Source organism: Pistacia vera, unplaced genomic scaffold, assembly GCF_008641045.1.
Source record: "Pistacia vera cultivar Batoury unplaced genomic scaffold, PisVer_v2 Contig913, whole genome shotgun sequence".
In the NCBI taxonomy this organism is placed as follows: domain Eukaryota; kingdom Viridiplantae; phylum Streptophyta; class Magnoliopsida; order Sapindales; family Anacardiaceae; genus Pistacia; species Pistacia vera.
The window spans coordinates 230284-245052 of NW_022196794.1; the positions used below are offsets into that span (position 1 = coordinate 230284).

The following is a 14769-nucleotide window of genomic DNA, read 5'->3' on the forward strand; positions in this document are numbered from 1 at the left end:
AGCACCTCCGCGAGCATAAAAACATATCCAGATGTTGATTTTCTAGAATCAACGCATCCAGCGAAGTCTGAGTCTGATATCCACTGCTTCTAAAATGTCGGAACGTCTATAAGTAAGCATGAAACCTTTAGTTCCTTGAGATACCTCATGACCTTCTTGCAGCTCCCAATGATCCAACCTGGATTACTTTGATATCTTCCTAACATGCCAACTGCAAAAGCGATTCAGGTCTAGTACAGACTTGAGCTACATTAGGCTTCCAACAGCTGAAGCATAAGGAATAGTTTTCATTGTTCCTTTTCAATCTCAAGTGTAGGACATTGGTTCAGATTGAACCTGTCACCCTTACAATGGTGCAACACTGGTGACAATCTTTCATCCTAAATCTCTCAAGAATTTTATTAATCTAGGCTTCCTGAATAGTCCCAAAACATTGTCGAGACCTATCCTTATGAATCTTAATGCCAATGACATAAGACGCCTCACCCATATCCTTCATACTAAAATGTTGAGAGAAATTGTTGCACCTCATTAGCAAACCCAATCATTGGTTGCAAGGAGAATATCATCTACATATAACACAAGAAGATATTTTACCCCACTGACCTTGTGGTATATACTGATCCTGACATTCTCTACAAAACCAAATGAAGAGATAACAGTGTGGAATTTAAATACCACTGTCGGGAGGCTTTTTAAGTCCATAATGGACTACTTAAGCTTGCAAAACAAATGCTCACCATCATTTGAAATGAACCCATCAGGCTGTTTCATATAAACCTCTTCCTCCAAATCTCCATTGAGAAAAGCGGTTTTAACATCCATTTGATGTAATCTAAATTGAAATGGCAACTAATGCCATTATGATCGAAAGGAATCCTTTTTAGAAACTGGAGAAAATGTTTCTTTGTAATCTATTCCTTCCTTTTGCGTGACCCTCTGGCAACAAGTCTAGCCTTGTATCTCTCAATGTTGCCTAATGAATCCTTTTTGGTTTTAAATACCCATTTACAACCAATAGGTTTCTTTCCAGTAGGCAAGTCAACAAGGTCCCAAACTTTATTATCCGCCATAGAATTCATCTCGTCAATCATGGCATTATACCACAATTCAGATTACTGCTGTTCATAGCTTGCAAAACGTGTCTGGATCATCCTCAATACCTATGTCACAGTCAGACTCTTGCATATACACTTCATAATCAGTAGGAATTGCTGATTTCTTTATTCTAGTAGATCTCCTTAATGTTGTATCAGCAGTCTCTTGAGACTTTTGCATAACTGTTTTGTTCCACTTGTATTGGAGGTTGTTCAAATGATCTTCTAAAACATTGCATCAGAATGTGGATTTTTGATTGATGGTTCCTCATTATTCACCCTGTTTGATGAACAACCAATCTTTTACTTGATGTAGGAGCATTGTCTAACATCAATTTTCTCAGAGACTGAGTCTCTGATTGATCACTCCCACTGACCACATCATTTTCAAGAAATTTGGCATTTCTCGATTCAACAATTCTACTGGATGGTTGGACATAAAACTTATATCCCTTGGATTTTTCTGCATATCCAATAAATATGCACTAATAGTCCTAGATCTAACTTCCGTTCTTGTGGATATAAAACTCTAACCTCAACTGGGCAACCCCAGAGTGCTAATGACTTAAACTTGGTTTCCAACTTTCCATAATTCGAATGCGTTTTGGGAACCGCCTTAGTTGGAACTCGGTTTAATAATACGCTGCAGTTTTGAGAGCTTCAATCCACAAGAAATAGGAAGTTTGGAGTTACTTAGCATACTCCGTACCATATCCATTAATTTTCTATTTCTCCTTCTGCTACACACTTCTGAGATGGTGTGCTAGGCAGGTGTACTGAGCCACAATACCTTGCTCTTGAAAAATTTAGCAAATAGACCAAGTGCTTGTCCTATACCAGTGTTCTACCATAATATTCACCACCTCTTCAGATCTCACATCTTAATTTGTTTTCCACATTGTTTCTCTACTTCTGCTTTATATATTTGAAAGCATCCAACGCTTCATCCTTGTGATAAAGCATATAGAGATACAATATCGTGAGTAATCATCAATAAAGGTGATAAATATTTCTGACCACTAGAGCTCATGTCAGGGCAACAAATATCTGTGTGTAGATTTCTAAAGTTCAGAACTCTTCCTGGCACCCTTCTTGGATTTGTTAGTCTGCTTTCCCTTAATGCAGTCTACACAAGTATCAAAGTCAGTAAGTCAAGTTTCAAGAACTCCAGCATTTACCAACCTTTTAATCCTATCAATGGAGATGTGTCCTAATCTCCTATGCCACAAAAAGGAAGAGTTTTCATAATAATAGTACGTTTCATACCAGTGTTAGCATGTGAAGTCATAAGACATAAGGAACAGTATCACTTAAATGAATTTTAAAAAACCATCAACCAAAGTACCATTTCCAACATAGATGAGTTCTTAATTAAATTAAAAGAACTACCATAAAAGTTGAAAGAGTATCCACAAGGTACAAGTTTAGAAACTGAATTAATTCCTAGAAAAACTAGGAATATAAAAGGTTCGTTCCAAATCCAAACATAGTTGTACTTAAAATAAGTCTAAAGGTTCCAACAGCTTCAACACGTGAAGGCATCTTGTTTCCTAAATAGATGCTGCATTCACTTCTAATGGCTTCCTTTGATCTAAAAAACCCTGTATGGTATTAGAAACATGGATTGTAGAACCAAAATCAATCCACCAATCATTATGTGAACACATCAATTAGATTCATAACACACAAGAGAGAGAGGTTACCTTTCTTGTCAAGCTAGGCCTTCCTTAGGACATCCTTCTTCATGTGTCCCGTCTTTTACAGAAAAACTTGATATTGTCCTTATTACCTTTGCTCTAACCTCATGCAGCTTGCCTTTTCCCTTCCACTTCTTATTCTTGTTGAAGTGTACTTGACATTCCTGTCACAAGATGTGCATTGTCATTCACTTCCTGAAGCAGTCTCTCCTCCTCCTGAACACCACATGTCAAAAGCTCATTGATTGACCATTTATCCTTCTGTGTGTTATAAGATATCTTGAAAGGAGTATAATGAGATAGAGAGAGTTCAGGAACTATGCACCAGGAGTCATCATTAATCACCATCTGAAGGGATTTCAACTGAGCAGCTATGTCCCTCATTTTCATATATGCTCACGGCCTCCTTTAATACCGTCAACTTCATGATGTTAATCTACTCATTAGATGTTACCTAATGCCTTATCTAATGTTTCAAACTGTGCATGAATTGCATCCATCAGATCCTTGACATTTTCACACTCCGGTATCGACCCACGATACTAGTTTAATGTGAGATTTGATAAACATCATGCTTAAATGATTGGATCGCTCCCACCATTCATACAAAGCAATCTCAGCTTTAGAGCTAGTATCTGTGGTGTTGTGGCTCTTCCTTACGAAGAGCATAGTCAAGATCTATGCACCCTAAATGAGGAGGAGCAGCTTCTCTCCAGGATTGTAGTTATCACCATTTAAATTAGGAACCTTATCCTCAACCACATCAAAGTTTGATCAACTGAGTATTCAATAACATGCTTACTAATAATTATAGGCACAAACCATCAATAACAATTATAAGTTTACCATGTAAAACAAATAATAATAAATCAAAATGAATCGACATATCATAAAATCTCCCTGTGGTAAAGACATTACATATTATGATTCATTATCCTTTAATGATGAAACTAGAAATTATTAATATTTCATAATACCGTGTCTAATTGAAATAAGAATAATTTCTATTTCATTCCAATTAATCATAAAATACAACATTCCCTGTGGGTAAAATGATTATACTAATATGATTAACTACAAACGATTGTTTTTAACCTTAATATGATCACAACTAATATTTCTTAATCATATATTATCATAATTTAGATGTTGCGGCACTCTAAATTAATCAAAAATAATACTCATAAACATCAAATAATTTATAACATGAATTGTAATGTAACACAACAATACAAGAATATAACATTTATTATGCATACAAAGTATATATAACTAAAAACCATCATACACTGTCAACGACTTCCACGCGCCACCGGGACCAAAGGACGCACCTCACGTGCCACCAGAAGGCAGCACACACTCTCACACGCTCTCACGCGCCTCCACGGTCCTTTCACGCGCCACACGCGCTTACACGTGCCCAAACAACACCACACACGCGCCTGACGCACACAAACGCTTCACGCGCTTGCATGCTCCTGCACGCGCCGGGTCGTGACCATGGTCGGTTGTCCCGTTTGACCGGGTCGGTTGACCCGTTTGTCCTATTACCGGTTCGTTGACCGATCTGGACCCGTTGACCGGTTGGTTTGACCCTTGACCAGTTCATTGACCGGTCTGGACTGTTGACGCGGTCGGTTGACTAACGGGTTTTGGGTTTGGTTGACCGGTCGTTTGACCCGTTTTGACTTTTGACCGGGTCGATTGACCCGTTTATCCTATTGGGTCGGTCTTCTTGATCCGTTTTCCGCAACTTTACCCTATTTTTTCCAGATTTCAACAGCCGTTTCCAGCCATTTTTCCGGCGTTTTCGATGGGAAACTTGAATGTGGATATAAACATATATCAGTGACACCCAAATGACAATTTCGTCCTAAACGATCCATAAATGGCTTCCGAAAACACCCAAACAATAATTACTAACCAAAACTTTAAACTAGCATAACTTTGCATCCAGAACTCCGTTTTTGACAAATAATATACCGTTGGAAAGCTTTTTCAACAAGGATTCCAATGACATCAAAATCGAAATTCTATTTATATAAAGTTATGCTTGATTTACAGTACGTGTTTTAATGGAAAAAATCCTAATTTTATGCAATATTTTTTCACATTTGCAACAAACAACTTCATGCTAGGCAGAGATTCAAATAAAGCTCTGATACCAAATGTAAAACACATTCATATTCAATATTTATTGATAATACAATCAATTTCTATAAAAAATCTCCATGGAATATATGCGGAAGTAAATGACAAACCTCCAGCCATAGCAATTGTTCTTTGATCTTCTTGCTCCTTTATATTACAGGATCTTCCACTGACTGCAATTTTGGGTGATGGTTTTTGGGATCAAAATTAAAATTGCGTCTAATGGGGACCTGTAGTCTCCTATATGCATTGTCTTTCCATCAAAGACAATTGCTCAAGAGAAGAGACACGACTTTTACACTTTTACATTAAAATCCACATCAGTCCACATCAGCATAAAAGTTTAGGACCTTTGAAATTATATTAAAAGTGTAGGACCATAATGTAAAAAGTCTAACAGTTCTTGATAGTGAATGTTGTAAGGGGAGATCGGTTGGTGTATTGTAATTGTTGATGATACTAATATTAGTGCAATGAGCATTCATATTGGAGCTCAACGTAGACATACTGCTGTTCAACTTTGAACAAGTGAACCACGGTAAATACTATGTGTGATCGTTTCTTTTCACGTTCTTTGATTGATTGTGTTGGAAGTTGATTAGGATTAGCGATACTGGAATTCAACACTCCACTAGTTTTCGGTCTAGTCCACCGACCTTTTTGAGCCTGGAGACGATTAGCAGAAGAAGAGAAAGCTATTTTTGGTCTCGAATTTCAACTAAATTAATGAAACTGAAAATTTTCGGTGAGAAAGACAGGCACATTAATTCTTACGTTCGACAAAGGGCCAAAGAGTGGATTTTTTTGTGGTTCAAATGAAAACCTCCCTAACTGTTTCTTCAGAACAATTTGTCCACCTAAATATCATCAGGGCAATTGTTAACGCATGGTGTAAATAAACATAGCAATGCAAGACAAAAAAACCATCGGCAGAGCCACGTGCACCACGGCTCGGGACCTGTCCTATACCCCATGACTACAGCTGGCCCCGTGCGCGGAGGAGAATCCACAATTGACAATGCAGAAATGGTATTCTCAAACAAAGAGGAAGAGGAAAGGAGTTATTGTGGCAAAGACCGTCTTACAATGTGTTGATTCTTATTTTAGGCACCTGTATATTTTGCGTCAAATTTGGTCTTTACAAAGTTGCCTATAATTAGCTGGCCTGCAGCCAAATCAATCTGAATATTTTATCAGATAATCTAGGAAGTTTAGCGTTCAACAGATATGGTTTCCGCTGTCATCCATACAACCAGTCATAAAATCATGTCACACATGAAGTCAACAATTTATTCATAATCCAAAACATTGGAGAGGTTTAAAGATTTACATCATTATTGCTAAGTCTTGAGGACAAAAACTGATCTGATAATATATATAGCATTCAATCTATTTACGTTTTAAACACTTTACGGCAGGAACTGAATTACTAACTGTTGCTTGAGCATTGAGGCATGAGGATTGGCAGCCTGCCCCATGAACAGAACTTTTATGAAAATGCTGTAAGTCTAAGATTGTCACAACCAATACTCTGGCTGCAATTCAATATAATTGCTTTCTCCGAGCTTGAAGTCCCTTCGAAAATTTGTAGAAAACATCGCTCACTTTAACAGCTGATGTCTGCCAATTATACGAAACAAAATATAAGAATCAACTATTCCGACTTTGGCATTGTTTTTTACTGATCATATACCTGATTTGGGCAGTTTCCAGGAACTGGACAATAATATTGGTCTATGATAATAGGTTGCAACTGCATCAAGATGAATTCTTGAAAGTAATCTCCTTGGCAAATCCAGATCCTCCCTGGAAAAGTATGCCAAGAACAGAAGGGAAATATTAATTACGTACCCAGATAAATCAATCAATTATTATTCATTTGTCTTCATTACCTGCCATGTTTTAATCCTTGCTCCATTTGTACTCCCTTTGAAGCTACAGTCGCTGACGTTTTATTTTTAACTCTAGCCATAGCTCCATTTGCTCCCAAACTTCCAATACTAAAAAATAGTAAAATCCTTTTTCAATTAAGCGAACAGACAATTAAATAGCAGTTGATTTTTCCAATATTGATTTGCTTATTGAGAACCTTATGCCGTGACCTGGTCCACATGTCACATGACTAATATTGAAGTTGAAGGACTCAGTACCAATGGCAATACAGTCATCACCTACAGTATAGTGAACAAACATTAAGTAAAATAGTGCAATAAATTCTAATTAACTGTCTATATATAGAACCAGAGAATACCAGTTTCAATGTTACAATCGTGATATAAACATTCCTGTCTGGCCGATATCTGCCATCGGTGTTGGGACTTGAACCAGGAGCAGTAATATTTAGATGAGAAATGACTCATTCCTGCAACCAGTAACATAATATGGTTCCTTGGGCTGTTGATGTGTCTTCAATTGATTCAGACGGGTTAGTGCATTTGTTAACGTCAAAGCCTAGCCAAATCACCAAATATTTAGTTACTGATTGCATTCAATAATACTATTCTCCATTGATTGAAATATATTATCAAATAATTATTCTTACGCAGGTCTTTTCCCAGGTTCACTTTTCTGCTGCCACCAGCTCGCACCTCGTCCATCAATTTGCCCTTTCATCAATTTTAAGCCAGTTTTTGTTTTGAAACAAGCCGTTTTGCCTATCGTCACCTTCCAAGCTGTCATATCAGGTGCCATATATTTCCGAGAATCGCGATACCATGATAAGAGCATTAATATTCAAAATTTTGAGCTTGTTTGGATGAGTTTATCTACTGTGGCCAAAAGAGCTCATTTAAAGTCATAAGCACTTTTTATTTTTTTGGATTGCTAGTTAAATTTCAAAAGTATTTATAGGATTTTAATAAATTATTTTACAATCTTTTTAAGTTTATTTAAAGTATTGAAATTCAAAATATCCCTATTATATAATTTTTTTGTAAATTTGACTTGATTATTATTGTTATTAAACTTTTTTTGGTATTATATATAAAAAAACTCTTTTACGTTTTCCTAATAGGATAATCTCAACTGCATATATTCTGTTAATATGTTTCCTTTTATATAGGACTTTCCTATTGTAAATACATTCTATATAATGAAACCGATAGCCTCAATATTCTTTGAGGATTTCAGCCACACTATACACGAGTCTTTGAACCTCTATACTATCAAGCTGACAAACCCATTTTTTTTTTCAATTTGACACGTAATACTAATACATTTTATATTTGTATTCTTTAATTTTGAAATACGAAGATGAAGCTCTCATTGGGACCACAAGTTGTACCCATCTTTTTACAAAGTTCTAGACATGTAGCTTCAAGAGTTAAATAATCATTTCAATGAGGTAAACACTAAATTGCTTATTTGTTTGACATATTTATGTTCAAATGAATCATTTGTTGTTTTGGATAAACAAAAACTGATGTGTCTTGCCGAACTTTATCCAAAAGATTTTTCTGACTTAGAACTTATGGCACTTGATTCTCTTCTGGATGTTTACATTTTGGATATGTACTCTAAAGTCAAATTAATGGGATCACATGGGATTGAAGATCTTGCAAAAAATGATAGTTGAAACTAAGAAGCATAGAGTGTTTCCATTAGTTTATTTGTTGATGAAATTAATATTGATTTTACTCGTTCCCACTATGAGTGTACAAAGAGCATTTTCAACAATGAATTTTGTGAAGAATTGTTTGTGAAATCGAATGAGTGATCAATGGTTAAATAATGGCTTAGTTTTGTATATAGAGAAAGATAGATTTGATAGTATTGATAATGAAGTCATTATACAATACTTTCAAAAGATGAAATCTTGTCGAAGACAATTATAAATGTATTAATTAATGAGAATTTTATAAATACAAAACTTTTACTTAATTTAATTTAAAATTGTATTGTTTTTCCAACTTTAACCTCTCTACATTTCATTTATGTCTATATCATTGGTTGCCTTCTAATATCATATTTTTATACTACTCATATGTGCATGTTTCTGAACAAATTGTAAATCATTGTAATATTGTATCTAAGAAGGCAATTACACACCATCCCCACCTTATTATTTTGGCATTTCTCGTTCAGTAATCGCACTACAAAAAAAGAAGGCATTCCTTTACAATTTTAAATTGTGAAGAGCAATTCGTTCGCCGATAAGTGATTATCAAGGGAGTCATTGTCAAGAATTGTTTGATTTTGACTCACTTACAAGAGTAAACGACTTTTTCCTGCCCAAGGTTTGCCTTAATGACGTTTCTCATCCAAAGAAGTTCAAAATACCACTTAAGCACCTAATGTTTATATTTTGTTAATACTCAAAATATACTTCACTTTCTCAGCCAGCATTCAACGAGTTACCAAGAGCCAGGATAAAAGTGTTTTTATAAAGGAGAGGCCGGTGGATTGAATGGTAGTGACCGATTGAATATTTGCCATCATAAATTATTTAAGAACAGGAAACCGTAACTTTGCAGTGATCGAAAATCAACAAAAAATCAGGTCCCGAATTGAGAGGGGTTTTGTAAAGGCAACCGGGGGTTCAAATGATGGTGATGAAAAGATTTTTCACCGTTAGAACCAGCTTTGGGTGGTAATAGAATATTAACTTTGGGTGGGAAAGTGTCAATAAGGCAAACCTTGGGTGGGAAAAAGTTGTTTACTCCACTTACAAGTTACAAGTAGGAAAAATTAGATTAGTTTGTTAATTGATAAACTTTACATGATAGCATACAAGCATGTAAGAAGAAGAATGTGTTCAATTGTTGTTGATAAAATAATCAGAGACATGATCTTGGCTCTACAATTCCTAAATTGTGTCCATAAGCATTGTTGCAGCTAGAAACGAGATGTTTTCCTTTAGTGTCTAATTTCAATCGAATATCCTCAAAGTTGATGTTGGTACAAGGAACATTACTGTTTCAACTAAGATTGATGGCCACCACGGTGGTGGATGTCTTAGTCGAATGGGAGAATCGCACACTGCTTATATGAACTCCAGTTTTCTTATCACATATATAAAAGATAAACTGTATCAGTTTTAGAATAATTAATGGCATAGAACATATTAAGATCAAAGAGTTTATTTCTCTTACCGTGCTGTTACAAGCACCTTTGACATCACAGTAGAACTGGTCAATGATTATCGAATTCTCCACTTTTACAAACGTTAGATGTGAGAACTTAACATTTCAAACCTCACCTCTCCCAACCTAATAATTCAATTCAATTCATAAAAAAACTAACCAAGTCACATAATTTTTTTTTTTTTTTTTTTGGATAACCGGGGGTGTCTAAGCCAACTTACGTGCACATCAACTAATCCCTCGAGACCCTGGAACTATCAGTCAAGTAAGAGTTCTAGTGGCTATACATATTAACAACCAAAAAGAGATTCAAACTCAGGACTTCTTACGTAATACACCCAAAATCCCTATTGAACCACTCAATCATCCAGAGGTAGTTCAGTCACATAATTCGTTGTAGAAGTATATATAGATTTTACACTTGAATATATAGTTGGTTTAATTTCCTTCTTATGTTTTATAACACTGCATAATTTCTGCAGCTCTCCTGATCGAATTTACCTTGATTATTCATAATCGTTATCTTATTGATAATCACTGTTAACACATGAATGAAAAAGAAATAGGCTATCAAGAATATTATATATAGTGAAAGAATCATACTTGCCAAGTCTTGATCCGGGCTCCATTGGTATTCTTGTAGAATGAAACATTTCTCACAATGATGTTTTCTACTTGTACTTCATTTCCATCTCTACCTAAGCTTCCAATGCTACCCTCCAATGTAGCAATTAACCAAATTTGCTCAAAATTCTAGATATATATCATTAATACTTGTGGCACTTACCTTATACCATGACCAGGTCCACAATTTACATAGCTAACTTTAATCTTTGAAACATAATCATCAATTGAGATGCAATCATCCCCTATGTTTTAACATTTAGAAAAAAGAAAAAAAGAAGAAAAATAAAAAAGGAAGGTAATGCTGAGGATTGCAAGAGTAATTTTAAGAAATGAACATTTTACTAGTGCCAATAATCTAGGATTGGACAGATACATTCCGGAAATTTGAAATGTGAATTCCATCAGTGTTAGGGCTTGTTACAGGAGATCTTATCACCAAGGATTTGAAGCTAACATTTTCACTATCAGTTGCAAGTATATGGGTTTAAGGACTCCACACAACATAAATTCCGGTCATATGCACATCACTACAATGTCTAAAACCCACTGCCTGTAAAAAGAACATGGAAAAACTTGCATCAGCTTCGTATACATCTATGGCTGCAAAAAAAGATTTTGATACAAAATAATCACTCATTGACTTACTGTAGGTGCCAGTGTTGTACAGCCTTGCAAAATATAACAATATATGGAAAATTAGTGCAGAAAAAAATTATAAAATATTAAGAATGCATGAGTTTGATTTATATAGGTAAAGTAGACCACTGGCCAAGACGTCCTAATATAAATTATATTAGATCCATCAAGACGTCCTTACTAGAGAATTAACACATATATTTATAATTTATATATATACCTCTATGGGTTTAAGTTTGCATGAATTATCTGACCTCCTCTTTCCACTTCCATCAATGAGGCCAAAGCCACTGATATTTAGCCCTGAAACGCCATTAAAAACCAGCCATTTTCCCCTCTTAGATGCTTGCCATGAATGAAGATCATCTGGAGCCTTCACTATTCCTGACAACTATAGGAACAATACATCAATTTGAGGTTCTTTTTTTTTTTTAATTATCATTAGTAATAAAAATCTACTGTTTCTTGCTTACTCGGATGTTGATGTTACTGGATTTGCAAGGGCCAGTGAAGGTCATGGGATACACCAGAAATGTCTTTCCCTTTGGAATAATCATGGTTGGTGTGCCTTCCATTGCATTGCAGGTTTCGTCCCAAGCTTTCTCAAATGCCTATAATTCAAAACTGTTAAAACCATTTTCAGCTTAGATTAAAAAAAAAAGATGAAGATGTCATTACCAAGGAATCATTTGAGTTTCCATCACCATTTGCTCCATAATCTAAAACGTTAAATGTATTCTCAGCATACACATTCATGAAAAATATTGACACTACTGAGATCAGGCTCAAAATATATATTCTTCCCAATAAATCCTGCAAAGTGAAAAAAAATAAAAAGTAAACTGATGAATGATGTCAGAGCAAATTTGAATCTCTCTTGGCTGGCAAGAGCAAATTTGAATCCCTATTGATAATACAAAAAGATTGCTGTTGATGCTTGATTTTGACACCAACTCTTCGCACGTGAGAAATGCTAAGCGAACTTAGAAGTCACACGTGATATGGTAATGTTCAGTTAAATAAAAGGTGAGAAGCAATGTTTAAAGTGGTTCGGATGCTTAGAAGCGAATCTTACGTCCACTGATATTGTATTAATGAAATAAGATCGGGTCACATTAAACGAGCTGAGTTACAACTTAGAGAATACAAGGGGGGGGGGGGGGGGGGAGAGAGAGAGAGAAAAGAGAGTAAGCTATTCTAGAGTGAAATTAGCCAATCCCACAAATGAAAGAGGTCTTCCTATTTATAGTGGGATGGACCAAGGTAATGATTACAAATCTACAGGGGGGTGGATATGTGCAATCCTTCTGCATCCCATTGCCAATTTGCCCGAGTTATTCCTCGACTTATGTGGAGTGGACATAGGACGACCTAACCACCGCTAACTTGGTGCTCACCCACTGCACTGACAGGGGCATGCTGCTTACACCATTATGCGATGTGGGTGCACCTGAACAGTCGCAGAACCTTCCCAAGCTCTGACCATCCATGCTTACAAGACGCGAGAGCCCTACTTTTCCAGGCATAACAGAAGTCCCCTAGTTTTAAGGTTTGAGAATCACTTGAGAACTTCACAATTATGTCTTGATTTGATATGTCTGAATGAAGCCTAGTCGATCTGACCTAGCTACATGAGGTGCAAACACTTTCCTACGGGCGGCCTGATATGGTCTTCTTCACAAGATTAACGACCTGGATTAGACCCTATTTAGGCTGTATTGATGTGTTTCTTATCTAACCGAGGTCTGCGACCTAGTTATGCTTGTATATTCATCTGAAGGAATCCTATCGCTCTGCAACTGACATGCGAGAAGAGTGTTCTGTCTCAAACGACCTCTTCAGATGTTATCCATTGCACTTGCAGCTAGTCATTAATAGGTGTCCTTATTCTGACAATCGTGTCTGTACATATAAATGCCAGCCATGCGCATTAAATCAAGTCATGTAAACGACATTCCTTATCAGGGCATTAAATGAAATTAGGAGTGCATTTAATGTGGAGAGAGACGAGCCGTCGCTTGATTATTTCAATTGAAAGACATGATGATTGAATTGCTTGAAGCATGGCGGTTACTCTTTCTCGTTGATTCATGACACGTTGTCGCGATCAACGGCTAGAAAAGCATTGTCCAAATGTCACTTGGCTTAGGAAATTCTAATCGCCATTCCCTCCACTATAAACCCAGACTCCCTTAAGTAATGTCATAACAATACATTTTCAAGAAAAAGCAAGGAGCTCTCACGAGACAGAGATTCCAATTTTATAAGTTGGTGCGCATCTCTACTTACAGGGAGAAGTTCGATCCCCATAGCCGAAGAGAAAGGTAAGGAAGGTCTTCCAGTGCTTTTTTTTTTTTCTATTCGAGTATAGTTAACCAGTCGATAATGGTGAGTTTTTGTGAGGAATAGGTTTTATGAGCCAAGCCATTGGGGGTCCAAGGGTTTTTAGGGTTTTGGTCTTCCACGTCGTCGTACAAAATTATTGTACGAAGACTGAGTACTCTCCAATGTCCCCCTTTTTTCAGACCGTAGATGATATAGACCCCACAGCGGCCAAATCGGATGAGGGACAAGCTTGCAGAGGTAGGACGCCCCAGTGGGTCCTGCGTAAGGATTTTATTGGTAGCCACCCGAGACGAAGTGCAGGAGGCAGTAGACCAATACACAATTAGTGTGGACGTCTACCATTATCGAAGGCATACAGCTTTGAATTCGCCAGAGGGAATGGTTGCGATCTCCGAACATATATCAAGTACGGAGCACTGATTCCCTTCCATCCTTAATCAGCTCGATCCTTGATCACTTCGGGGTCGCACCTTTACAACTGACACTAACGCGTATATCATAGCCGTGGCTATGTATATGGTGCGGCAAGTACGGCCTCAGCCAACTAACTGCGTTGGAGCTCGCTTGTGCATACTATTTAAAGAAGAGAGAAGGACAAGGATTCCTACTACCTCTCGAGGTGACCCATGGTCGAAGGAGGCATTCATAATTACCCCAGCAATGTTGAGGCATACGAGACCAAGTTTTTTTTTTTCATTATGACGACATCTGCAGTTTTAGGGAGTCGAAGTAGTTTCCCTTAATTAACTTGGTGAATTTTTTCTTTCTTCTTGGCTTTGTTTTCTAATAATCCTCTTGTCTCTTACGAGGGAACAAGTCGACCAGGCTGACATAACTTCTGACATCACCGATAGTTTCATTGATAACCTGCCAGATTACAGTCACGACGTGAAGTGACTCGTGATAACCGCGAACTTGAGAAGTACGACTTCTTCAACTCTAAAGCGACCTTGGAACCTCTACTACGTAAGTGTCGCGGTCCCTTAGATTTTATTTTTGCATGTAGCAAACCTTTAGCTAACCAGTACTTGTAGCAACGGACATGTCGCAAGTGTCGAAGTCATTGTGAGAGAGAGCGTTCGTCTTCCTTGGGTCAACTCCTCAGGACCAACAAAGCGGGCCCAACGACAATCC

At 36.9% G+C, this 14769-nt stretch overlaps 1 protein-coding gene across 1 annotated transcript; it reads right to left on the reverse strand.

Annotated features, from left to right (window-relative positions):
- Positions 1-11137: 11137 nt before the first annotated feature.
- LOC116119947 (polygalacturonase-like) lies at positions 11138-12779 on the reverse strand. Its single transcript, XM_031405885.1, has 5 exons — positions 12687-12779; positions 11968-12102; positions 11763-11900; positions 11510-11680; positions 11138-11203 (listed from the first exon to the last, which is right to left on the reverse strand). The coding sequence occupies exons 1-5, from the start codon at positions 12777-12779 to the stop codon at positions 11138-11140; spliced, it is 603 nt and encodes a 200-aa protein (XP_031261745.1).
- Positions 12780-14769: the final 1990 nt, after the last annotated feature.

Bases quoted from the DNA above. Each gene is read 5' to 3' on its own strand.
- LOC116119947 (XM_031405885.1), bottom strand. From the start codon at position 12,779: ATGGATGGTCAGAGCTTGGGAAGGTTCTGCGACTGTTCAGGTGCACCC. The intron at 12,103-12,686 runs GTGAGCACCAAG...TTCACTTTGCAG, and splicing joins TGCCCCTGTCAGTGCAGTGG to GATTTATTGGGAAGAATATA. The intron at 11,901-11,967 runs GTAATGACATCT...TTTGAATTATAG, and splicing joins GAAACTCAAATGATTCCTTG to GCATTTGAGAAAGCTTGGGA.